Source organism: Caloenas nicobarica, chromosome 10 (assembly GCF_036013445.1).
Source record: "Caloenas nicobarica isolate bCalNic1 chromosome 10, bCalNic1.hap1, whole genome shotgun sequence".
In the NCBI taxonomy this organism is placed as follows: Eukaryota; Metazoa; Chordata; class Aves; order Columbiformes; family Columbidae; genus Caloenas; species Caloenas nicobarica.
In genome coordinates this window covers 4,715,839-4,742,939 of record NC_088254.1, presented here as the reverse complement: position 1 = coordinate 4,742,939, position 27,101 = coordinate 4,715,839, and the positions used below count along the sequence as shown (strand labels likewise).

The 27,101-nt window shown below is 40.0% G+C and overlaps 2 protein-coding genes across 3 annotated transcripts in view; one reads left to right on the top strand and one right to left on the bottom strand.

Moving 5' to 3' along the window:
* The window catches only part of ETFA (electron transfer flavoprotein subunit alpha), a 32,539-nt gene extending 12,052 nt beyond the window's left edge, over window positions 1-20,487 (top strand). The window contains exons 6-12 of the mRNA XM_065642150.1: window positions 442-552; window positions 1,789-1,890; window positions 2,678-2,746; window positions 3,750-3,832; window positions 15,879-15,944; window positions 19,394-19,474; window positions 20,373-20,487. Coding sequence (XP_065498222.1) covers window positions 442-552; window positions 1,789-1,890; window positions 2,678-2,746; window positions 3,750-3,832; window positions 15,879-15,944; window positions 19,394-19,474; window positions 20,373-20,411 — 551 coding nt within the window. The 3' untranslated portion in view covers window positions 20,412-20,487. The remainder of the gene's footprint in view (window positions 1-441; window positions 553-1,788; window positions 1,891-2,677; window positions 2,747-3,749; window positions 3,833-15,878; window positions 15,945-19,393; window positions 19,475-20,372) is intronic.
* Window positions 20,488-20,612: 125 nt separating this feature from the next.
* The window catches only part of TMEM266 (transmembrane protein 266), a 92,763-nt gene continuing 86,274 nt past the window's right edge, over window positions 20,613-27,101 (bottom strand). For both annotated transcript variants that reach the window (XM_065642148.1, XM_065642149.1), the window contains one exon: window positions 20,613-21,715. In XM_065642148.1, coding sequence (XP_065498220.1) covers window positions 21,123-21,715 — 593 coding nt within the window. In that variant the 3' untranslated portion in view covers window positions 20,613-21,122. The remainder of the gene's footprint in view (window positions 21,716-27,101) is intronic.

The following is a 27,101-nucleotide window of genomic DNA, read 5'->3' as shown; positions in this document are numbered from 1 at the left end:
AAATACTTGGGCCAGGCCTCATTGTCTTCTGTTCTGATGAATTCATGCAACAGCGTAAAAGATCTACTTTGAATTATAGATGCTCTTTATGTTAAAGAATGACACTTTCAAAGTTGGGGTTTCCCCCCCCACTTCTGAAATTAAAATGCTCATTCATAAGATTTCATTTGAATGCTATGTATCCTTTAAAATAGAGGATTTGTTACCATACTTCAGAAACATGGAGCTAAAAAATAAATTGTTTGCAATCTACATTGATTAAGTGCATAGGTTTCAAATTTAGTCATCTAAAACTGCAAATTTGGGAAGTAACTGAATGTTGTCTATTCTAGTAGAACTGCTAATGTGTTTCTGATATTAATTTTACTTGGTTTTGGTTTTTAAAGCACAGTATGTCTGATATTATCTTCTTTAAAAATATAATATGACCCTTTCTTTTAGGAAATATTCTTTGTACTGTGCAATGTGAGGAAGCAATTAAAATATTTACTGTACGGGGAACTTCTTTTGAGGCTGCACCAACAAGTGGTGGTAGCGCCAGTATAGAAAAGTGTGAGTATCTCTTCTGGTATTCTGTCATTGTATGCAATACAGTTATTAATGTTTTACTCACTGCATGGTCGTTTTTTGCGGAAGTATTTGTCAAAGCAAACTAATAGTCATAGTCTTTATGCTTTTAATATGAGTACTTGCACTTTTTAGTGATATCTGGTAAGGGAAAATAATGGACTATCTACTCACTTGCTGCTTTCTCTTTGAACAGAAATGGAGATTATCTGTGCCTGTTTCACTTGCTGCTTAAACCTCTGCCACTGCCATTTTGAAACCTTTTTCTCATTTAAAGTTACAGCTGTTTGAATAGTCAGATTGGTTTTCAAAGTAAGATTGGGCAAAAATAAAAGTGGCTGGCTATTCACAGTTTTGGTTTAAATGGTCGTATTTCGTTTGAGATAGGTCATTACAGTGTCTAGCTAAATTAGTAGCAATTTAAATTGGTTTGAGAAGATCAAACCATTGTTTTCTATCAGTTTTAACTAAATCAGTTTAAATTACTATTTTAATGAAGGCAATGTAGCTTTGAAAATAGAGAAATCCAGTCACAGAATCACAAAGTAGTTGAGGTTGGAAGGGACCTCTTGAGATCATCCAGTCCAGCCTCCCTGCTTGAGCAGGATCAGCTGGAGCAGGTTGCCGAGGACTCTGTCCAGTCAGGCTTTGAGTACCTCCAAGACGGAGGCTTACAACCACGCTGGGCAACCTGCTCCAGTGTTTGATCACCTCCACTGGTTTTTGCTGGGGGCCTTTTTATGATGGTGCTGAAAATCCAGCAGAGGCAGGCATTAGTAACGTGCTGTCTGTGCTTGTCCCAGTCCCCGTATTTTTCTGGGTGGCTTTGGACCTGCCCATGAACCATCCTGTATTTCTCAATGTCTGTGTATGTTAGGAAGCAAATGCTACATGATGCTTAAGATTAGCATATTACACTACTCTGTTGACTTGATTGCCTGCCTTAATAAGAAACATACTTATCCTGGGTTGATATCAATATATTACTTACACAAGAGGCCTTCACTTTAGTGCAGCTTGTACTATAGGTTATTTAAACACAGCTAATGAGAGAGACTTGTAACTCAGAGCCATGGAGCAATTACTGGTAGTTAAAAGCTTATGGTAGAGTTGGTTATAGAATGAACTTTTGCATTATGTGTAAACTCAGGTTTAAAAGGTTGAAAATTACATGCTTTATCCTTTCTCTTATGGGTGTTTTTCTTCATCTGATGAATGCAGTAACCCCTCCACCGCCAGTTGGTCTCTCTGAATGGGTTGAGCAGCAGTTGACAAAAAGCGATCGACCAGAACTTACTAGTGCAAAAGTGGTTGTATCAGGTGGTAAGTAGATAATACCAAAACAATGTCATGTTGCATTTAAGTAATGGTACATCCTGATTAAATCATATCTGTAGCAGAACACTATAATGTGACACATTAAAAAGATATGATGTAATTCCGAAATATGGCATAGGGGCCAGTGGGAGTGCACCCAACGCGTATGTTTTGGGAAGAGATAAAACATGAGTGTAACATATGCTAGTAGGTCTTTTAAGAACATTGTCATATTTGGTGAATCCCTTTAAAATTATTCTAATATGAAGTGTTCTTAGATCCAAATCTGTCATATTTAACATTATTGCTAATCATTACTGGCAGTCTAAACATTATTATCTAGTGGCTTTAATGATTTTTAAAATAATTATATTTGTATTCTGCTCTTCTTATATGAAGTAATGGACTGTGATTTTTACTGTGTGCCTACGGCTAAAAAATTATTCCTTAGTTATCCCACTACAGAGTTTTGTACCTAAAGCCAGCAGAGGGAGCACAAATTAGTACAACAGTCCTCTTCATCTGATTTCAGAGAATGATCTTGATGGTGCTGTAGGCAGGAAGTGGTTTATACTTACATACATATGAAATAATAATATTAATCACGAAGACAAAAGCTATATCTCCAAATATTAAATTCAGTTTAGTAATATATCAAAAAAATACCCTATGCAAGTGTATATTTGTGCTTTTGCAAATGCAGATAGTCATACAGAAAGTTTATGTAGGCAATAAAAAAATCTTACAGCATATTATGTTTTTTCTTCATTTTTTTTCATTCTTAACTTTTAAGGGAGAGGCTTGAAGAGTGGTGAAAATTTTAAGTTGTTATATGATCTTGCGGATCAATTGCATGCTGCAGGTAAACTTGTTTTCCTCCTTTTTTTAAGCCTGGTTATTGTATTTCAAAAGGTCACATTAAAAACAGTGTTCATCCTAAGTCTTTTATTTTCGTGTCGCTATCAAATAAATTCTTAAAATCCTGTTAGTTTAGCCATAGAAAAAGTTTTGTCTTGTCCTTGTGGTCAACTGGGCATTTAAATGCCTGTGTATGAAGCAAAATGTGAAACTGTAGTGTTCCCTGTTCTTATCAAATCTCCAGAACACAAGCTCACAAACAAAAAGCGAAGTTGTATAAATTTTAAAAACTGGTCTTATCTCACTTCGAAGAGCTGATATTTTCTTCATATGTCCTTATATATTACTCTTTTACAGAATTCCTTGCACAGTGCTTGGTGTTTGAACAACTCTTTTTGCTATGTTTCTTTATTAACGGGAGAAAACTGACCATGTACACAGTGTTTCAGCACAATGCATTAACATTTTAACTAGTTTAGATTTCATATGTAATAATAAATTTATAGTTTTAAATGAATGGCTTTGTTTTCAAATTGGTGGCTTCACTAACTAAGTGTCCATGTGGCATTTTCAAATTTACTTGGATATTTTTCTTTTACTATGCCTGACTTTTGAGCTCCACAGCAATACAAGATGGCACGTGTTCTATTCAAACTTGGAGGAACATTATGGGAAGGCATTTATGGGAAAATCCTGTTTTGACAAAGCAACAAGAAAAAATCATGGAAATATGCCAGACTGAAATCCTGGGTTTAAAATATATGGCCCTTTGGTGCTGGGAGTAAGGATTTCCTGTTGCTTATGAAGTGCATTAGCACTTAGTATTTGGAAGTTTCAGCCAGTGGTATAGAGAGGGATTACTATAAGAGCTCTTAAGAGGGAAGTTTCGAAATATGTGCCCTTAGAGTGTGGGACTTCTCAGTAACATACATGTGCTTTTGTGGTGATAAAAGTTTGGCTTGCTAATATTTTAAAAGAAAACACTGGAAATATTTTCTTTCAACTAGTTGGAGCTTCCCGTGCAGCTGTTGATGCTGGCTTTGTTCCTAATGACTTGCAAGTTGGACAGACGGGTAAAATAGTAGCACCAGTAAGTATGGAAATATCTTTCATGAAAGAGCTGTGATGTTTTCTAGCATGCATTTTCCTTCAAAGCAAATGCTTAGAGATGAGGTAAGTTTTAATACTGAGCCTAACAGGAAAAATCGTAGTGCACCCAGTGTGATATTGTCATTTGACCATGCATTTATAAAACTACAGCAGCAAGCTGTGATATAAATCTCTACTTTGGGTCAATCAGAAGTTTTCTGCAGTTTTGTCAGAGGATTTGCATGCAGGATTTTTTCCTAATTGCCTGTGCCGCATGTTTGTTAGTTTTTTAACAGCTATCATTGATATGCTAAAAGATGTCACTTCCAACATGCACTTGAAATTATACTGATTTGTGGCTTGATCGCTGGGAAGTGTTTTATTGGTTTTTGGGATTTTTTTACAGGTAGTGGGTTTTTTTCACTTTTTGGTAACTGTAACAGGATTATTGCATTTACATTCTAAGCAAAATTTTTGTAAGGGATGAAAGTGCAAGAAAATTCAGAGAGAAATCATCTACAGGTTGGGTGCTGTAGAGTGAAATACCAAGAAGGTCATGTTCTAATGAGTTGCTTAATGTTGGGAAACAACCTGCTGCACATCTTTTCTGCTGTGCATCTTGATATTGCAGGGGACCGATTTCTGTCCTTGTGTCGTTTTGGATCTAGGGGATCCTTTCTGTCATATAGAAGTCTGGGACTACTTTCATTGTTCCTTATGACCTGGGGAAAGTGGTAGACAGACAAAACGCACATGAGCATTTGTAAATAAGAAGGTACAAATGTGGGTCATCTGAGTGTGGGGTAGAATGTGTGCTAGCATAGACTGAGATGTGATGGTCATGGATGTGAGTAGGAAATTGTGACTAGGAACACAGGCACGTATGGAAATCTGTTGGATGTATGCTTTGAGCTGATGTATGAAGTAAACATTTAGCCTTTCAGAAAGTAGTTCTCTTTGAGTGTGTATGGTAAGAGAAGACATCAAAGAGCAACTTTTAACTTGTTTAATGAGACCAGAAAGGAAGTGTAAGCTGGAACTCAGAAACTTGTCGTATTTCAACTGCTGCAATTACCAAATCTCAGTAATTGAAATAATACTGTACATGTCCAAAGCCTTGATAGGATCCAAAATGTTTTGCCGTTGTACCATTAAGAGCTGAAAATTCAAGAATTTCAAACTGTGACCATTATTTTCCAGTGAATACATCCAGCAGGGTAGAGCAGTACTTGGAGATACAAGACAGGAACTGGTAATTCTTGGAGTCTGTTTTCAGTTCTCCCTGTTGGGTTTTCTTGAACGAGATACTTCCTGCTTCTGTGTTTTTCTGTCTTGAAATGTGGATAGGGATGTTGGCTGCTTTTTTTTAGTGTCCTCATCAGAGGCTGCCTGATAATAGCCCTGTAGGGTTAAGTGGTGCTATTTCTAGGCACGCTAACATTTAACCTGTGCATCTATATGATAACCAACTGCTACAAAAACAGCTTCTGAGTAACAGACCTATTGATAAGGTTTAAGGTCCGTCTGGTTGTATATTGTGTCCTGCCAAAATATTGATAGCAGTGGTATTAACCTCTGTTATGCAAGGAAATTGTGAGGCTTTACAGACTATAAATGTGACTCTAATTCTTCTTTCTGGTGATGTTTTTCTTTTGTGCATGATATGTAGTTGTTATTTTTTTGAACATAGTGCTGGACAGCTGTAGCCCCCAGCATAATACTTCCTATTTGCTAAGGGAACGTTTGTATTTAAATATAAGCCACTTTCTTTTGATCACAGAGTAGGCATAAGGTCCAACATATTGCAGCTATAGGTCTCAGCAAACTAATCAAGACTAGTTCAGTAAGTGCAACTGCAACATATATGGAAATTGCAGGTGCCAAATAAGGCGGAGTCGGTTGTCATAAGGAGGCAGTCATTTGTTGGATGTCACATATCCAGACCTTTGAAAACCAGGAGTAAGCTGAGTGTCATTTAACTGTGTATTTTGAAAGGGAGTGAGATGAGACTGACCAGCCTTAGTTCTTCACTACCCAGATGTCCATTAATGAAGTGGAAAATGCTAATTGGAAAACAGCTCACCTCTGGTTTGTATTTCTGAAGGCTCAACGAGAACATACTTTACAGAGTCAAGGGCATATAAACAATTACATTGAAAGAAGAAAGGCTAGTTTTTGAGGAATATGCAGTGCTATAACTTGAGATAGAGGGATCATAGCAACATGTGAAAATAATAAGAACATACAGCCTCATCATAGGATCACATCAGTGTCATCACTGTCATCTTCTAGAGAGTTGTTAAAATAGCCATCAGTCAGGACTGATGACTGTTTAACTGTTGTGTCAATAAATGATCCTAACTGGCACAATTGCTTGGTGCTACATCTTTTTGTTGGCAGGTTGATGCATTTCTCTCTCATCTCCCTTCTTAACAAATATTTTTAAAGTAGTGAGTTATGCAGAGTACTGAAAATTATATGCCCCTTTTTTCAAATTGTTCAAATATTTCTCTGCATCCTAAAATACATGCAAGGACAGCATGCGGTGGCTTAGAAATATAGAAAATATTTTACGTTAATTGTAATTAAAGTGCCAGTTGAATTGATACTAAAACCTCAGAGTTGCTGACTGGAGGAATTAATTTTTCAGTGTGCTGGATAGGTATCTTAAATATGAGACAGTTTAAAGCTGCAAGTTCTTAACTTCACATTCCTAATTCTACTTCACCATCTTTTTGGTACTTCAGCTAGAAAATTCTGTGCAGTAGAAAATAGAGTTCACTTAAAGAAGGAATAGAACTGAAAACTTTCTTGATCAGATCAAGATTGTACTCGCTGTTTTAACAGTCCCTAGAAGGTGACTGCTTTCTCTGCCCGTGAGGTATGCTTGGTATCACTAGTTCAGGGAGAGCTCACGACGTTTTATCTGGAAAATTACAAAGCAGTTTGTACGTGGGTCAGTATGTTAGCTGAGGCCTGAGCTGTGTTTAGTTTTGAACTCTGATTGACACCGTGCCTGCCCTCCTGGGCGTGTGGGTTTTAAGCAGGGGAAGAATCCTGGACACAAGAAGCTGCTGGAGTTTGAGACATACTTGCTCTCCTGTGCAGCTGTTAGTTTCTGATGGGAAAGAATTTTAGTGTGTGCTCTTACTCTTCTATTAATAGTCTCTTGCCCAGTCTCAGTGGAGGATTGGAATGCATTGTTTTTAAGGGAAGCTGGAATTGGGTCACTTTTGAGACTACAGAGGGAGCAGAGTTAGCTACAAGCTCAGGAAGAGGGGAGGTTCTTCTGCTGCTATTTCTGTGTATGAATGGGCAGTGTTTCTGTGCTGATCATTGCGTAAGAAGGTAATAATCTAAAACATCTGCTTATTTCTTCCCTTGTGCCTTTGTGTATTTGGTGAAGGAAGGGTAATTTTGGTCATTGGTCCTTCAGTAATTCCGTGACTGGCTTCAGTTTTTAGGAGTGCAGCCCAGACAGTGCATCACAGGACATCAGAAGCTCAGAGCCACAGTAGCTCTCCTGAAATGCCAGTGTATTAATACATGAACAAACTGCCAACCAAGAAACAATTGGAGTTCGTTTTGTTTAAGTAATGACAGAATGCAGTTAATCAAGGAGTACAAATTTCACCTTCTCTCTGTTTGAGAATTAGTTCTCTACAGTACATCTACACTTCTAAAATAGCCTTGGGTCTCTCAAGTTCAAGCTTTTGTCCATGGTGGAATTTATGCATTTTGTTGGTTTGATATTTGGTAATTTTTCTTTTGTATAATTGTACTCCAGTTCTTAAAATGTTTGGTGTATTGTTTTTGTTTCTCTTAGTAGCTTTTTTGAACCTGTTGATTTCAGGTGATTGCAGCTCCTGTTTGAACATACTCTTATGAAAGAGAAGGCTGATTTGTACTATTTGATGAGATGGAAGGAAGGAAATTGTTAGGCATAATTGGATATATTAAAATGTAAAATGTTAACCTTCCTAATTAAAAAGGTGATTTAGTATATTCAATATCTTTAATCAGTGACAAGCATTTTAGGATTTTTGGATTTTTTTTGGTGTTTGGTTTGGTGGGGTTTTGTTTTGTTTTTTTAATTAGAGGCGAGTTGTTTTCCAGTATTTCTTATATGCAGGTATTCTGCAGAAAAACAAAATTCAGTTCTCAGATTAAGCTCTATATGTAGTTTAAGAAAAAGCCCTTGTAACAATATTCAAATTAGTTGATTTTGGATAAAATTATCCTTCCTGTGAATGCCTACTATTAAGTATTAGTTAAGTATATCCAGTTAAAAAATACTAAATTCCCTGCACAAATCAAGCCTCCCACCACCATCCCAGAGTAACTGCTATTTTTAGATATGAAATTTCAAATAGTCGGGGTGTTAGTTTTCACAGTAAAAATCTTCCCAATTCTTTCTCTCTTGTTCACAAAACAAAAGAAAGAAACAAGAACAAAAGGGGTGAGGAGAAGAAAGAGGTAAATGATGTTTTTCAGTTACTTAAAACTTTTATAAATAGATTGAGTGCATCATTTATTAGTTCAGTATTAGCTTTCCTTACCCAAGGTATAGTTACCAACATTTCTAACATACAAAGAGGTGTATAATCTTTCTCATTAACTTTCGTAATTTGTGTAATATTTAAACAAAAAAACTTCTGACTTGTGAGAAGATGAAGGCAACTGCCATAAGCCTCAAGGAGCTTCTGTTAGTTTCTGAACTGTGACCTTTGCAGTGCAGATTTGCAAGGAAAAGACATGTAGGAGATGAGTGAATGCCTACAAATAGGTGTCTAATGCTATTTTAGCTATCTGGGGTATAAAAAGTACATTCCCAGGGCTGGTAGTTTACTGTGGGGGACCTGGAGACTTCCTTCTGGAGAAGCATCTATGATTCAGGTGGGAAATCCTACACTGTCTCCAATGCCACTGGGCACCTATGCTTGGACACCCAAATTTTTCCCTTGGCGTCTCCCAAGTTTTCTGTTGTGTCCTATTCGAATTATATTCTCCCTTTAGCTTTTGAAGGAAGGTTGGGTTGCACTAGGATTATCTCACTCTCAATTTATTCCGCCCAGAAAACAAACAAAGCCTCAGTGGCACTGTGAGTTGCTTTTTTTTCAGGAAGAACGTGTCATTTCATGTTGTTTATTTTGTTGCCCTCTGACCTTCTGAAGGATCTGCTGCTGCCTGAAATGCATCCTTCTAGTTTGATTTCTTCAGGGTTTAAATGTTGACTTGATCATTTTTTAATTGATTTTATTTTCCTCTGTTGAAGTCTGTATTCTGTATGCTTTTGCATTCTTTATAGGTTTTCCTACCTGGCAATAGGAAAGACGTGGCCAGACCAGTATTTCCCAATTGTAGGACTCGAGGGTCCTAATCCATCCGGGGTTAACCATCGGTGGGCCAGATTGGAAGGCCTCACCTTCACCATCTCAGACTTCATTGTCAGGTTTTCTTCTTGAGGGGTGTACAGTACGGAGGGTGCATCCAGCAGGAAGAGCACAGCCAGAACTCCTTTTTGGTTTTGTTTTTTTTTAGGTGTTCAGTTGCTGCTGTCTTGTTACTTCTAATATTGGGCACAAAATACTGTTCTAACAGGTGACAAGAAACTGAGATGGAAAACTTGGGAAGGTGGGAGTTAGGAAATGCATGATGTAGTAATAATTGACACTGGATTAGATGATTGTGCTTAGAAATGTGATATGATTGCACAGAAGGCAGATGTGTTTGGATATTGCATGTGCTGAGAAACCTCATGTGGGGAAGGCAGATGGGAATTGCATGTAGTTCTAATATGATCGCCAGGAGTAAACTTGCTGAGCTGCTCAGCTTCAGTGCTTAAGCTTTGATTTCATACCGGAGGGTCTCTATGGGTGTAATGGATTGCAGGACCTTCAAAGGGGAGGTGGATTTACAACTGTCAGGAATTGTCAGTAATAATGAGAGGAAAAAGAGGCATGTTGCAGAGGTGCAGCCTCAGATGAGATGCTGAAGAGTGAGATGTTGGTTCAAATAGTGGAAATGCACCAAAGCTGTGGAAGCACAGCAACAAGTTGAGGTGTTACATTGGGTAGAAAATACAGGAGTGGGATGAAATTAGAAGCTGGAAAAGGAAATCTGAATAGCAAGGAAGCATTTCCTGGCAGAGAGATACATGAAGGTGCAGAACAGTTGTGTACAGAGCAGAGGAATTCCTGTTGCGCTGCTTCTTTTACATGAGGATGGGACACTTTCTGAGCTCATATTTTACTAAGCAGTCCTTTTCACTGCAGTGAGTGCTTTTTAGCACTTAGTAGTCATATTCTTGCTTCAGGACTAGCAGGAAGGGAGAAAGGCAGTATCACATTATTTACATTATTCTATTATTTCTTTGTATTTGGTAGCAAAACAAATACTTGAGCTAGCCTGGTTTTGTTCTCTCTAAATTGCATGAGTGACTCATGGTTTTATTGTATAATTAGCGGATACTAACTCTTCAGTGTTACTTGCCATTGCTCTCTTAGGGATCATTTGCTTGCTTGGGTTAGCATAGTGGTTTTGTTTCCCTTTGCTCTATTGTGGGGAAGTGTAGGGAAAGTGAAACAAGGTGTATTTTATTCCAGTATTTCTGTTCCTTTTTGTTCTCTGGCTCTTACCTTAAAATTACAACAGAATGAACTAATTAATTCCCTTAGCTTAATGAGAAGCATCGCTCCTCTCATCTTGATTGTACTCATTTTATAAATGTTCTACTCTGTGCTTATCAATGATCAGATCTTCCTCCTGATTAATTACAGATACAAGAGAATATTGAGATACTAAAGATTCTGTATTCAGACACATGGCATATCACTTAATTTCTCCTACATTCAGCTAGCTTCTTTGTAGGAATGTGTTATTTGTACATTACATTTGTGGGTTTTATTAACAGATGAGCAGGTGCACTTTTTGTTGTATAAATGGCTGAGGCTGTTAGGTAGCTAGCAGATGGGAATAGCGTTGGGAAAACTGACCGTACTTGGGAAAGTGTTTTTGGAATATCTCCTCTGATAATTCACTATTGTTGAAAAGTAGCTTTGTAGTGGCAAACTTTAGAGAGCTGTTTGTATGCAGCTGGGACTGAATTTACAGGCTACCTTTCTCTGGCTTGCTAAAATGCTAAGGATTGACAACCCCTTTCATCCTGCATTATCCAGTGTAGCTTTTAACTCCAAGAAAACTATGTTCACAAATTGATGCTCTGCTCCTTTGGGGTTGGTGCAGAAACATTAAATTGTACTAAAATATTCATATGTGAGTGCATTTAGCTGAAAGCAATTGATGTGCTTTTCCCTAGAGAGAGGAAAAAAAATGCTGTATGGTCCTGCACTCCAGCAGACACCCTAACCACGCTTGAGAGTAATTACATAGCTTGGCTGATCAAAGGTTTTTAAAGTGAAAAAGAAACTGTAGTTGGGATATAGTTTAGTAATGTGTGCTTCTTGAATGGAACATAGTCAACTGCATCATAGCAATTATTTGATATACAGTGTAATATATGTGAACTAGTGTCAAGCCAGAAGATATTTTATTGGGTTGTAATTGGAAGGAATCTCTTGTATGAAGCAATTTCATTGCAAAGATTTCTTTCTAATTTCATTGTCCTTTCACTCTTACCCAAAAAAAAAAATATCTGAGGTGCCTTTAAAAAGAGTACGTGTGCCAAAGGGGTTTATCAAACTAGCCTGTTTAAAAGCGTGCCACTGGTAGGATGATAGATTGATGTACAGTGAAGGTTTTTAGCGTAATTCAAAAGTTGGCATAGAAATCAATAGTAGCTGACGGCATGCTTGCAAAGTAACTACCTCATCTTGTGTTGCACCTGTGGCAGATGCACAGTGGTCTTTTACAGCAGCATTCACAGTCAGTGTTGGGTTGTAACTAAAAACTGTTCTTGTGGTTCTTTTAAGCAAATGTACCTTAACTGCCCCAAGGCAGCCTAAGGCATTTAAAAATATTCTCAGAAGTAAAAATGAAGTAATATTATATATCACAAATTATTCTGTAAATAATTGGAAGAAACAGTATGCACAGGAAAATAACTGCATTGTTATATTGGTAATTATATATACCACATATATATCCACATATATACCACTCTTGTGACATTTATCCAAACAGTGTGTAACTGGCTGTGTGGATTCTGAAGCCAGTTGTGCAAATTCGTGCATGTGAAGTCTGATGGAGTTGCTCTAGATGCTAATATGTAAGTTTGGTAAGCAGAAATAGGAGTTTAGGGGATTTGTAAGGAGGACTCGCTCATTTTAATGATTAGCATGCAGTGACACTCTCTACAAGACATACCGGGGTCATGTTTGTAGAAAAAAAAATGTAAGGCTAGATTAACACTTTAGATAACAAATGAGATGTTGAATTCTTGATTTGGAATCTTGCCTTTAAATAGGATAAATTCAGGACTTGGAATTTTGTTTCTTTTTAGGGTTGTTGTGATGCAAACATGTGCTTCCAAACTTTGAAGTCTCTGTCAGGGCCCTGGCTCCCACTGGAATCTTGTTGGGATATTGTGTGGCAGGAGAAATTAAAACACATTTGGCCTTTGTGCTGGTTTGCTGACAGAATCAGCTTTGGCTGCTGCCGTAGCCATTGTGAGCAGCCTGATGGGGCTTCCACCTTTACATGTTCCTATTACTGACATACCAAACCCTTTCTGCAATAGCACATCTTTAATGCAAGTTCTCTCTGATTGTGCCTCCCTTCCCTCTGCTTCATCCATCTTAGGCTGTTTGGTCCATTCCACTTTGTGTGCTGCGTGTTTCCTCTGTGCTCTTTCTTACTGTTAACTCTCTTCTCTGGTGTCCCTTCCCCTGTGCTAAAGTCTGCTATCCGCTTCATAAATAAAAATTTGTGGTGTGGCTGTGGCATATGTGCAGTAATTATTTCCCGTGTGAAATTAAGTGACTGTGAGGCAAGACAATTGTCTAATTTGATGCCATGCATGCCCTTATAGCACCAAAGCTTTCACTTTATTTGACTTTCACTTTAATTGCTTGTAGGACTTCATCTTGTATCAGACAGTGCAGCGAGCCCCTTGGTACAGAATCTGTGTGCTGTTTTGTTATGCCATTCTCATGCGGCACAGTGCTGACAGCAGCCCTTCAGTGAAAACCTGCCTGCGCACAAGCGCCAGGGAGTTGCTAAATGCCACTCTGTGTCCTGGACTTTGCCGTAAATGCCTGTAATTGTAGGCTGTGGATCAGCCACCTGACAGCAGTAACTAGAGCAGCTTCCAGGGATCCAGAAAGCGGGAACTTGAAGTTGGTGTAAATCCATCTTTGTTGGCACCCGAGAGGTGAGATCCAGACCCTGATTCAGGCTGTTTTGTGCCTTTGCATGGGTCTTTTGTGTCATTGAGCTCTGAAGAACTGAGATCTCCTTCTAGACCTCTAGGTGCTCTCTGCTGCAATGGCAGGCATGTTGCATAACGCAGCTGGAAGCAACGCTGTGCTGTAGTACCAAGATGCTTTTCATTTTCCATCCTCACTTGATAGTGCTTGGGGCTACAGTGTTGGCTTGGGACTTTGAACATTAACATGATAGAAATGCTAGGACTCAGCAAAAGCCATAATAGAAGTTAATGATTGGAGGGAGAACATCAAAACAAGGGTATTAGCCTGAAAATAACTTAGAGATCTGAATATCTGAGTCTTGATGACTTCTCTGGACGACCAGTTGAATTCTGTCTTTGGAGAGCACTGAACAGTCCTGAGTCTGTCATTCAGACCTTGTGGGTCCTTTGCTTCCCTCCTACTAAATTGTTGAATAGATTTAAACTAAGATTTAAGCAGTCAAGTCTGTTGTACAGAATGGAACTATTGATAAGAAACATGCTGTCCTATGCGTTCTTTGTATGAAAACATTACTGAGGTGAAGTCTTACAGCCTGTAGAGTGGACCAGGTACGTGAGGCAGAAAGCCAAAAGCACAGAACCTAGAAGGGCATGGCTTAGATGGATAACAAAGGCTTTTAGGACAAGCCTGGTGATTTACAAATGTCCTTTTAATGAAACATCCTTGTCTTTCCTAGGTATTGTAATAGAATATATACATAGAAATCTGGCTCCTGGTTAGCTGGATTCTTTCCAAAGGCTGAACTTCACAATGTTAAACAGACTGAGAAGAGTATCTGGTAATCTAGATGACTGGCACTTAATGAATGGCTCTAAAAAAAATCAAATTACGGTAATGTGTTTTTGAAAAGAGCTTGTCTTAAAGACTATATGATGTTAGAATAATTTCTCCTGTAACATCTGTTCTTTTATTTGGTATAATTAAAATATTGCATTCTTACCATGACTTCTCGTATGCAGCACGTATTCTATTACATTGCAGCTGTGGTTAAAATGGATTGATCTCCAATAGTAATCTACTCAGTAAAAAGCTATTGAGGCTAAGAGATTTCTGAGTATCTTCAACAGCTGTGTGTTTTTGTGGAAACAGGTAGACTAGATTCTGTGCTTCAATTTCAAAGCAAGCCTTTTTAATAGGAAATACTTTGTTCATGCTCTGGTTTCTGTCCCTTTCAATTTTTACAGGAGGTAGCTTTTGAGAAAATCTTCTTAAATTTTATTTATCTATTCCTATGTAAAAGCCAGTGTAATAGGTGAAATCTGTAGGTGTGGAAACATCAGAAAGCAATCATATATTTTTCTTTAATTGAGACGATGACTACCAGGCCTGTCTGATTAGACCTGCATGGTCTCTGTATTTGAACACCTTCATTTGCTGGCCTCCTCTGTAGGTCTGCGCGTGTTCTACAGCTGTGCTTTGTTCTGTCTTGTTAAAAGCCACTTAACTGTAACACACATCTCCAGTTGCACAGGGATAAGATTTTTTTGAGCCTCTACCCTCCCTGGCCCCCCAGATAATTTCTTGAATTAGGTTTGTACATTCTCAAATATGGATTAACTTTGGTATTTTTAAAAGAGAAATTCTGTTAGTATTTGAGGTTGTGTCTTTTCTAAGCATGTATAAATACCACTTTTTAATTGGTTTTGACAGATGATCCCCTAACTAGTTTTGTGTATTACAGTTTCCTCTTATTGAATGAGTAGTACTTTCTTATTGAATGAAAAGGACTTTCTTTTTCTTCTGTAAAATTAGGTAGCTAAACAGTATAGGTTTGACTGCTACTTCGACTCGTGGTGGTGGGAAAACTGTCACAGAGCTGCAAATATTTTGGATAGCTTATAGCCTGGATGACTTTCAGCCTGAGGGAAAAACCTGTTTTTCTGCTGTGAATTACAACTGTTGATATAGATCTATTTCTCTATAAACTTTCATCTCTCTTGAATGTAAGTCTCTTTGGAGATGCTAGAAAGGAAGCCACAAATTGTAAAGATCTACTTTATGTTGACATCTACCTGGGAAGCACTTCTGTACTCATCCTGTATAGGAGTTGATAGTGAATGGGAGAAGAAAAGGTTTAGGGCATATAGACATTAAGGGTTGGGGTAAATAATAGAAACTATTGCTACAAGTGTATAGTGCACCAGCCCACTTGAGTATCTGAAATGTTTTATCCTGCCGAATAGGAAGCTTTTTAAAGGTTTAAACACCTGAATGTCAGCTTTGTGCACCCTGTCTTACTTAAAGAGGATCCTAGAGACTTCAAACAAAAAGCCTGGCTTTTCTCTTTAGATGCTGCATTATCCATCAGTAGCTTATCTTGCTTAATATTCGCATTGGGAATCTCCAGGGTCAGGAGTAACACTCATTGCCCCATGCTCTAGCTGAGCAGTCTCGTTATGTTTGATGCAGATCTCTGGTTTGTATTTTTTTTTTCCCCCTCATCTGTCTTTGCCAGATGCTCCTTTGGGACTCTCCTTTTACAGTTAGTTACATTGCAGCCCCAAGTGGGGAAGGGAACCAATTGTCAGCTGCCTTTAATATTGAAAATGACTGTAATGTAAAAACTACTGCATGTAACCGATTTTGAGTAAGGTTTGTGAGATCTTACTGAAATTATGTCCTGAGTACCAAAAATGTCTCCTTTTTGTTTTCTTCTAGGAGCTTTATATTGCTGTGGGAATATCTGGAGCAATCCAACACTTGGCTGGGATGAAAGACAGCAAGGTATATAAAGATGAATGTGCTAGAAAATATTTTTGAGGAAGGAAATGAATTGACTTGCTTGCTTTTACATCAGCCAGCTTTCCAGGGTTTATTTTAATGTTAAAATTGCCAGATTGTCTGCTTCTTTAAAACATGCCTCTAAGCCTTGCCGAAAAAGCATCTAACTCAGTAGAAGAACTATGGCACTACAACCCAAAGTGGTAAGTAGAAGCAGCTAACTGACTTTATCAACCCCCCCCCCACACCACATATGCCCGAGTTCTATACAATAGTTCCATTTGCATTTATTTCAGAGTATGACATTAATTCATGCATAACAATGTGCAGTTTGAATTATGAACTTAGTATTCCATAAAGTAAAAGATGTCTGACATTCCTGCATTTAGCCATTCAAATGGAAACCTATTATAAAATGGCAGTAAAACTTTAAAAGCTTTAACTCATTAGTTGCCAAAGCAAATAATCTGAAATTGGAATTGCCAGTTTGATCCACAGTGCGTTGTTTGGAACAAGGAGCAGAATTGCCAGCTGAATCATACTATCAAATGCCAAGCATCAGAACTGTATGTTGTCCTGCCTCCCTACAAGTAATTTTAGAAAAAGGAAATACATTTTTTTTCTTTTTCCAGGGAATGAATTTACACTTTCTGGAAGAAACCAAACCCAGAACTCTGAATAGCTTATAAAACCAGGGAAAAAGTTTGCAAAACTTTACAGGCAGATCGTTGTGTTTAACCAATGACAGACTAATGAGTTTATGTGACTGGTAGCTGTCCTCACAAGCCAGCCTGTGTGGTGGGATGATCTGTGCTTTCTTACAATTCAGTTCTTTTTGCGTTTTGTTTTGTTTTTTGGAATAACACATAATCTGGATTTTGGGATACATCACCCTTTCTGGGGTCTCAGTCTTCTCAAATTGGGGAAATGGAGGATGAATGATAGACAGTGATGAAGGTCACTATTGAGCGGTGTGAATAATAGTGTCTGTATCCGTGTATTTTCACTGGTCTTGGTGGAGCAGCATTGCCACAGTGTCTTCTGCTCGCAGCGCAGCGACAGGGAGAGTCAGACAGCAGGAGAGTCCCTGAGAGCAGCACAGATGCGGAGCTGCCCTGGCCATCTTCAGCTCCCTCTGGAGCCTGCTAGTAGCTGATGGGCCACACTATTAAGAGTGTCTTTGTTTCGAGGCGGTTTAGTCTCCAACTGTGCTTTTTGGGTGGGGGAGAAGATGGGCGGGTGGGATTAGTATTGGCCATTGACTGAGAGCTGCGTATTCAAAGCTGTTTAAAACTTGATCTGACCCTGTTTGTATTTATCTCCTGCCTTATCTCAGTTAAGACTACGAGCAGTACTGGGAACCTATTACTGGATATAAAAATACCAAGCAGCAATATTACCCTGTACTGTAACAGCAAAACCTCTGTTTTTTTGGCGTTTTCAATGCTGTGTTTGATATTTTGATGTTCTTTATAGGAAATAAGGGAAGATGTAGCAGTTTCATTTATCCCATCTGTCTTAGTTTTGGTAGTGTAAATGCATGTGTGTATTGTAAAATTGAGTTTTACTTATTTGTATTTGAAATGTGTTCTGCTCTCCTTTTAGCCAAAGCATGTAGATGTTGTAGTTACTGAAGAGATCCAGTTTTTAGAAACAGAAAGAATTATGCAGCCGTGGGAACTCTCTGGAGTGTCCCGTCTTCCCTCAGCACTGTGAATTATCTGGCATTGTGAACTTGTACACTTCAGGATACGTTTTCCAAAGTAGTAAGATGCTTTCTACCAAGTGAAATGGATAATTTATTTGTCCTTTTATAGCAAGGTAGAAAATGCAGCTTTTGAGGAGACCTGGAGAATCATCATTGCTTTTTTCCTTATTTTTAATTCCCTCATGAGGTAGTTACAGTATCTTTTCTTTTTAAGAGATTTTAACTTGGCAACAGTTCCGTTGCAACCAAGGTGATGCTTTTGCTTCTTAAAATGGAAAGTCTGATTTAGCAATGAGGTAGAGAACCAGATTTTATTAAAAAGTTATTCCAGCTAATGTGGAGACAAAGGAAGGACTAGGCTGCCAGATTAAAGCTTAAGATAATTTTGCAAGCAACTGGTGTTAACTATTTTTGTGATAAGGACAGAGCCAGCAGCTGCAAAGTGACACCAACTGCTGGCCTGAGCCAGCCCCCACTGTTAGCCCCTGTGAATGGTTCTGGAAAGCCTGGTAGGGCCTCGGAGCATGAAGTTTTTATGGAGATAATGTCCTCAGCTATCACAGCCTGGATTTTGCTTCCTGCACTGTAGAATTATCAGTGGAGGTCTGCATTTGCAAATGAGGCAACTGAAATAAAAACAATACAACTTGGAGAAGCACTACTGGAATACTTGCAGGTCTCTGCTTATGAGCTGGTGAGAGGGCAGCAGCAGTGCTCTGCTGTAGGTATTTCCTTCTTGCATAAAAGCTGTCTGTGGTCCTTCTTTATAGTGAGTCACAGGGTACAAATGACCTGTGAAAAAAACCATGTCTGTGGGCTTAAAAACACAGGATTTGCAAACTTGTATCTGTGGGTTACTGCCACTAGGCATATGCTACTGAGCCATTAATTCTGTTGGACAAGTACATTCAGCAGAGGGAGTAAAACAGACATATGAACTGTGGCTACCTGGCAATGGCAGGTGGGTGCATTAAATAACTGCTGGGTTAGAAGTGTCCTGAGGACTCTGGTTACCTCGAATCAGAGTTCGCATTGGCAGCATTTAGTTGGAAAGGCAATATTGGGGTGCTGTGGTTTAGATCCCTGCTTGGTGTACAGCTCATTTGATGAGCTGTTGTAATTTTTTCTTTCCTTTTTTTTTTTTTTTTTAAATTCCTTGTCATTTATGGAGTGTTCCCCACCCTGTTGTAGATTTTGATGTGGATACCCACATTCATTTTGCTGGAAGCTGTCACAGACATTTGCAGAATAATTTACCTGTATGAAAGAGTTTAACCCAGGAAAGACATTTTTCTGGACCGTCGTGTTGGGATTTTGATCATGTGCATTTTTCTACTGTGTGACAAAGTAAATAAGATGTCCCATAGTAAGTACAGAGGCCTTTAGGCATGGCTTTGTACTTGTTTTAAATTTAAATACTATCTCAGTTATTTCTGTAATGGTATGGCTTAGATCTTGCAGATAATAGTTTGTAGTAATTTTTTTCTAGACTTTTCAACAGGGAAGGGTAGTCCAATGTATGCAATGAGCAGGGAAGGGGGAGTTTTTTGGGAGGGGTATTTGGTTTGGGTTTGAAGTGGAAAGGAAAAACTTTGTTAAATGTTGCAATTTATATCTTTGGCTTCTAGGGTCTTGGAGATAATTTAGCCTGTGTTTTCTGGATAAAGCCTGTCACTGTAATCTAGCATGGGATTATATACATATCCATATATATATTCACATGGTGGTTTACTGTTGCTTGCAGACCATTGTTGCTATTAACAAGGATCCAGAAGCTCCGATTTTCCAAGTGGCAGACTACGGATTGGTGGCAGACTTATTTCAGGTATGGCTAAACTTGGCGATGCACAGGATAATGGTTTCAGGGCTCTAATGATAGCTTAGAGACGGGTAGATAAGATAATAACTGTTAAAGATGTCTGGGTGAGGCTGTTTGTTCTGGGTTGTTTTATTAAATAATTGGCATTATGATTTAATTATTTTCAGTCTCAATATGTAATCCTTGCAAGTAGAAGCCTCTGTGTGTGTTTGGGGCAGGGAATCACAGCCAATCCTGCCTCTATTCTAGTTTCCTGAATATGAACCATTTTGAGAAAAAAATGCACGTAGGTGCTTACATGTATTTTTAAGTTTCATAAAGTATGAAACTAGAGAGTTGGCATTGCATTTAGACTGCAGCAGGAGTCCTTATTTTTGCCTGGGCTTGCTGCCTTATTTGCAGGAACTTGCAGTTCTTGCTGGGAAAACTGAGCTGTGAGCTACTCCATGTCCAAGCGCCTGTGGCTCGTGTGTGCGAGCCGCCTGTGCGCATGTCTGCATGTGTGACTGGCGGGAGCGGCTCTGTGGAGAGGCGTGGGCAGAAACTCTGCCAGCACTTAATGCCATTCCTGAACTGATGCCCGCTGGCTCAGCGGTGAGCACGGGCCTTTTTGTAAGCCTGAGACAGTCACATTCTGAACAAACACCATGTAGACAATTTCCGTAATAAATTTTGTACGAATGCATTATTTCCACCTAATGGAAATGTAGCTCTCTTAAATAATTAAGAGGCTTTATTCAGCAGGAGTGAAGTGGGGAGTGCTGTGAGCTGGGGTGACCCACAGCCCCTGGAGTGGTGTGCTGGGCGGTAGGGTAGGGAGTGTAACTGGGGGGTTGGGTGCTGCACGGGGAGAGTTTGGGGGTCAGAGGGAGAGCAGGCACTACTCCAGCTCTGTTTTTTGCAGGCTGTGCCTGAGATGACGGAAATCCTAAAGAAGAAGTGAGTGACGGTGATGGACCCTGCACTGCAGTTTTAGCGTGAGGTGGGGAAAAGGGGCAAATAAAGGATTGTACTGGAAAGAGGTGGGGGTCACTGTGGTCTTGGGGTTTGTTTGGTTTTTTTTGTTGGTGTTTTTTTTTTTTTTTTTGTGGGCAATGGGATGGCACATAGAGTGGTGATGGTGGCATAGAGGAAAGGAAGGGAAGGCAGGTAAGAAAGGAAGGGAAGGGTGCAAATGGAATGAAAGAGGGATCAAGGCAGGAGGCTGCATGTGTTTGTCAGTGTTTATTCCCATTCCCACTCCCTTCCCAGCCGCGCTCGGCCCCTAGGCAGGCTTAGGCTGGGGGGCCAGGCTGGACTTAGGCTGTCCAGCAGCTCCATAGTCCTCCTGGGCACTATTGGGCTGGCTCCAGGCTGGTGGCAGGACAGGTCTATAGTCTGTTCCCCAGGCAGCGTGGGTCCATGTTGGCTGGGAAGGTCCATTTTCTGCAGAGGACACTGCAGGTCCCACCTGGCCCAGAGCTTGTGGCAGGTCAGGTCTGTCATGCCCCATGGGCACCGGTGGCCAGAGGTGATGCTGGCTTCATCCCAGGCTGGTGACCATTGCGAGAGATACCACAAGGTGCTCCTAGCACTGTGGCTTTGCCGGCAGCAGCCTCGTGATGGAGCACAGTGAGTATTTTCCCACAGCTGTCCCTGTGGCCCCAGGCTGTCCCTATGCCTTGGGAACCCTGCCCAACCGTGGCTCAGGGGTCCCCAGTGCCCCGTACTTCTCATCGATCACTGGGGCACCTTGTGGGCAGTCAAGGAGTGGCTTGAGCTGGAAGACATCAAGGCTCTCCTGGTTCCTGCGGTTGTAGACGCTGAGCCGGTGGCCCAGGTCAGGACTTGCCCCCACTGAGCCTGCTGGGCTGGGCAGCTTCAGGTTGACAGGATCCAACCCCTTCTGTGCCAGGCAGGCCTCCTCTGACAGGGACGAGAGCAGCTCCTGCACCACGGCCTGGGCCACCCGCTGCTGGGTGGGCGCAAGGTCAGCCTGCGGGCCAGCACCAGCCTCCATGGCATCCTCGCAGGCTGTGCTGCAGTCCGGGGATGAGCCCAGTGTCTGGCTGCTCTCACTGCAGGCCTGGGTGCCTGAGCTGACGGTCGACCGTGAGGCACTGCCCGATGTGATGCTGGCAGATGTCCCGGTGCTGCCCAGCCGCATCGGCACCTCCACCGTGAAGAGGTCGGAAGAGATGTTGGGGCGATGGACGTCGATGGCGGCAGTGGTGACCATGCAGATGGCTGCCTCGGGGACACCGCTGTCTGCAGGAAGAAAGCAGAGAGAGGCAGCTTGAGTGACCCACCAGGCAGGAGGGCCCAACCAGGACAGGGAGGGCAGCTGAGGTGGTGGGAGTGAAACCATTGTGTTACAAAATAGCTACGTATGGCACGTGTCCCCTTTTATTTATATAGTTTTATTAATATACACATGTATAGATACATCTTCATGGAGAGAGATAGCGCCTCTCTCTCTACGTAAAATAGGCATATAGCTGTAGAAATAATGTAACATACCTCCAAATGTGTGTACATGATATAAAATACATACCCCCCCTTGTGTCTAGATCTACACATTTTTTGGTGTGTCTGTCTGCATGTCTGTGGGCGTGCGTGCATATCTGTGTGTCTATTTGTGCCTGTCTGCATGCAATTTCTTTGTCTGCACATCTGTGTGTGTGTCTGTGTTCCTGTGCATCTGCATGCATTTCTCTGTGTGTGTCTGGGTGTGCGTGATTGTGTGTCTGCATGCCTGCACATCTGTGTGTTTGCATATGTATGTGTGTGGATGTCTGTATGCATGTCTTATGTGTGTGCTTAGCTGTGTGCATGCATCTGCATGTGTCAGTCTGTGTGCGTAGGTTTGTGAGTGCGTGTTTGTGCCTGCGTGCAAGTCTGTATGTGGGCATGGATGTGTGTGTGCATCTTCTGTCTCTGTATGCATGTCTGTGTGTCAGCATGTCTGTGTGTCCGCATGCCTTTGCATCTGTGTGCGTCTGCAGGTCTGTCTCTGTGCATGTATCTCTGCGTGTATGCATTTCTATGTGTGCATGTGTTTGTGTGTGTTTGTCTGCGCGTCTGTGTCTGGTTGTGCAAGGGCATGACTCTGCGCATGTGCTTCTGTCTGCGTGTGCATCTGGGTGTGTCTGTGTATGCGTGTCTACGTATATGTGTATATCTCTGTGTCAGTGCATGTCTGTACATGTGCGTCTGCGTTTCTGTGTATGTATTTGCGTGTGTGTCTGGGTGCAAGTGTGTGTCTCTGTGCGTGTCTGCAAGTCTGTGCAAGTGTGTGCGCATGTCTGTGCATGAGTATGTCTGTGTGCATGTGTGTCTGTGAGTGTTTGTGTGCATTTTTGCATTCCCATGTGTGTGCAAGGGTGTCTGAGTGTGCATCTGTGTGTGTATCTGCGTATCTCTCTGTGCCTGTGTCAATGCATGTGTGTGACTGTGTGTGTGCAAGTGTATGCGTGTTTCTGTGCATGTGAATCTGTGCATGTGCACCTGTAAATCTGTGTATGCATGTGTGTCTACGAGTGTCTGTGTGAATCTGTGTGCGTCTGTATATGCAAGTGTGTCTGTGAGTCTGTGCATGTGTGTGAATTTGCATGGATGTGTGCAAGGGTGTCCAAGTGTGTGTGGATCTGTATGTGCATGTGTGTGCCAGTCTGCATCTATATGTCAGTGTGTGAGAGTGTATCTGTGCATGAGGGACTGTGTGTGCACCTGTGTGTGTCTGCATGAGTGACTGTCTGTTTCTGCGTGCAGGTGTCTGTGCGTGTGTGTGTCTGCGCATCTGTGTCTGAATGTGTATCTGAGTCTGTGTGTGAATCTGCATGTATGTGTTGGTGAGTGTGACTGTGTGTATGTACGCATCTGTAAGTGCAAGTGTGTGTGCTTCTGTACATGCATGTATGTGTGCAAGTGTGTGACTGTGCGTCCGAGTGTGTTTGTGTCTGGGTGTGTACCCGTGTGTGTCCAGGTGTAAGTGTGTGTGTCTGCACATCTGAGTGTGTATCTGACTGTGTATGCATGTATGTGTGTGTCTATCTCTGAGCTTGTGTGTGTGCAAGTGTTTCTGAGTGTGTGTGCATGTGCCTGTGTCTGCGTGTGTGCTCCTATGTGTCTGCATGTGTGTGTATATGCCTGTGTCTCTGCTAATCTGTGTGTGTCTGTGCACGTGTGTGTGTGTCTGTATGTGTTGGTGTGTCTCTGCATGTGTGTGTGTATGTATGTGTCTGTGGGCCTATGTCTCTGTATGTCTCTGAGCATCTGTGTGCACACGTCTGTGTTCCTGTGTGTATGCAAGTGTGTCTGAGAGTCTGTGCGGCTGTGTGTGCGTGTGTGTGTCAATGTGTGCATGTGTGTCTGTGCATGTTTGTATGTATCTGTATCTGTCTCGTGTGTGCATGTGAGTGTATATGTCACTGTATGTGCATCTGGGGGGGGGTGTGTGCGCGTGCATGTGTGTTTGTGTTTCTGTTTGCACGTATGTGTGTCTATGGAGTGGATGTGTCTGCAAGTCTGTGTGTGCACGTGCCTGTTTGCATGAGTGTGCCTCTGTGCATGTTTGTGTGCGTGCGTGCATGTCTGCGTGCCTGTGTGTTTCTGGGTGTGAGTGTGTGTATCTGTGATACTTACCTGTAATTATCTAGTGTAGAAACAGAATATAAACACACACAAACCTGTCCTGTTTATTATATATCTGTGTGTATGTATATATGTATAGGGATATACAAATATAATACATAATTCCTATACATAAACAGATGCCTCATTATACTGCTTTTTAAATTCTACTCACACGCGTGTAGATACACACCCCTTTTTGTAGATCTCTATACGTTTATAGAGAGATATACAGATATAAATAATACCATTTGCCTATATATGTGCACACACACACACATTATATAAAATACACAGATGTATATACACAGTCTCTCTAACCCCTGCCCTTTTATATACACATAATCTTTATATATAGCTTTATCCATATAGATGTGGGGAATGTATGTGTGTACACACATACACTATATAGTACATAGTCCTCTCTTTAAAGACATATAATTATCTATTGGTAAACAGAATCTCCATCTTTATAAATGAATATATTTCTGTGTATGTATATACTTTGGGGGGGGGGGGGGGGGAGGGAGAGAGAGAGAGAGAGATATATATAAAAAATATTACATTATACCTATACATGAACACGACCCCCTTTATATAGATATGTTTATAGACACACAATCTTCATGTACATCACCAATTGGTTAATGGGGATTAACACAGAGGGATATACATCTATAAGTAATACCCTATACATATATATATATATATATATGTGCCCCACTATTCAGTACCATATATGTATGTGTGTGTCTCTATACAGTCACTCACACACATATTTTATATACACACAAAATTTATATATAGATTTCTCCATATAGATATGAGTGGGAAGTTTGGGGGGGGGGTGGGTGTGCATCCATCCCATATATTGTACAGTATACATACACACAGACATTTGATACATATACTATATAATATAGTCTTCTCTTAAAATACATATAATTATCTGTCTTTACATGGAAAACATATGCTCACTCAGTAATATACGTATTATATACATTATACCTATACACAAACACATACACATCCATATTATATGTAATACTTATTATGTAATACATATTATACACATACAATTATATATGGGTTTACACACACACACACATTATATGTAATACATAGGTATATATAATCTCTCACACACTCCCTTTCCCATTTTATATACAGATAAACTTTACATACAGATTTAGTCATATAGATACAGGGAGTGTGTGTATAAGGAGCCTCATATAGACTACAGTATACATACTTGTATACACACAGACGTTTGATACATATACTCTGTAATACATAGCCCCCGCTTTAAAAACATAAAATTCTCTATGTTTAAATAGAACACATATGCACATATATTTACCTTTATATATAATTTGTATCAGTGTATGTATATATCTAGGTAATGCATATAGGGATATACATGAACATTCCCTCCCTTTATTTATTTTAAATTATATACACAAACATCATCTAAAGATACACCTTTCTACAGATCTCCAAATATATTATGGGGATGTATACAGAGGAATACACATCTATATGCAATACCATATACCTATATGTGTGTACATATTCTATAAAGAACAGGTGTATATACATATTCTCACATACACCTCTCCCATTTTATATACACAATCTTTATACAGAGATTTATCCATATAGATATGGGAAATATATTTATGTGTATGTATATATGCACACCATGTACAATACATTATAGTTATATTTGTACAAACACTTTGTAAGTATATACACAGAGTACATAGTCCCCCCCACTTTAAATACATATAATTCTCTTTAAATACAATACACACACATTCTTGCTCTCTCTCACATAGACATATGCTTACCTTTAACATAAAAATAAATATAAATAAATATATCTATATTTCACTGTGTGTATGTATCTGGGGAATGCATATCAGCCCCTATTTAAACAGCTTTTAATTTATATACACAAGTACGGACACCTTCCCCCCCTTTTTATAAATCTCAAAATATATTGTGGGGTTGTATATACATCTATATGTAATGCCATATACTTTTATATATGTGCACACACACATATTATATATAATACCTAGGTATATAGACAGTCTCTCACACACCCCACAGCCCCCCCATTTTACATACACATCATCTTTATATGAAGATTTAGCCATATAGATATGGGGAATATGTGTGTGTATCTATGAAGCTCATGTATAATTATAGCTATATAAAGTGTAGGTCTCTACATATACACACACACAGTAGTACATGGTCCCCCATGTATAATACATTACACATATAAATGTACGGACATTATATATACACACACACTATATAGTACATAGTCCCTCCTTCAAAAACATGTAATTATCTGTCAGTAAACAGAATACACACCCCTCCTACCTTTATTTATATATATATTTGCGTGTGTATATTTATTTATGGACTATATATTAAAAATCCATTATACCTATACAGGATCACACCCCCCCCCCTTTATTTACATAGCTGTATACGCACACATATCTTTATATAGATTGCCATGTCTATAATAGGGATGAATAGAGAAATATATAGAGCTACAAATAATGCCATATACCTATACATATATATGCGCATACACATATTCTATACAATATATATGTGTGTATGTGCCTATACACAGTCTCTCTCACACATGTTTTATGTGCACATAGTATTTATAGATTTATCCATACAGATATGGGAAGAGTGTGTGTGTTAGGAGCCCCCTATATAATACAGTATACATATGTATGTACACACAGACAATACATATACTATATAATATACAGTCCCCCTCGTAAATACATACCATTATCTATCTTTGACAGGAACACAGGTGTGCTGTGTCACACACACACGTTTATCGCTAACTCCCTGTGAGTCGATGTCTCTCAGGAGGGCGCAGCCGCTCGCTCTGTCTGTGTCTCGCTCTCTCTCCCTGCGCCGTGTCCCGCGGGGTCGGGTCGGGTGGGGTCAGGTCGGGTCGGTGGGAGCTGCTGGGGCCGGT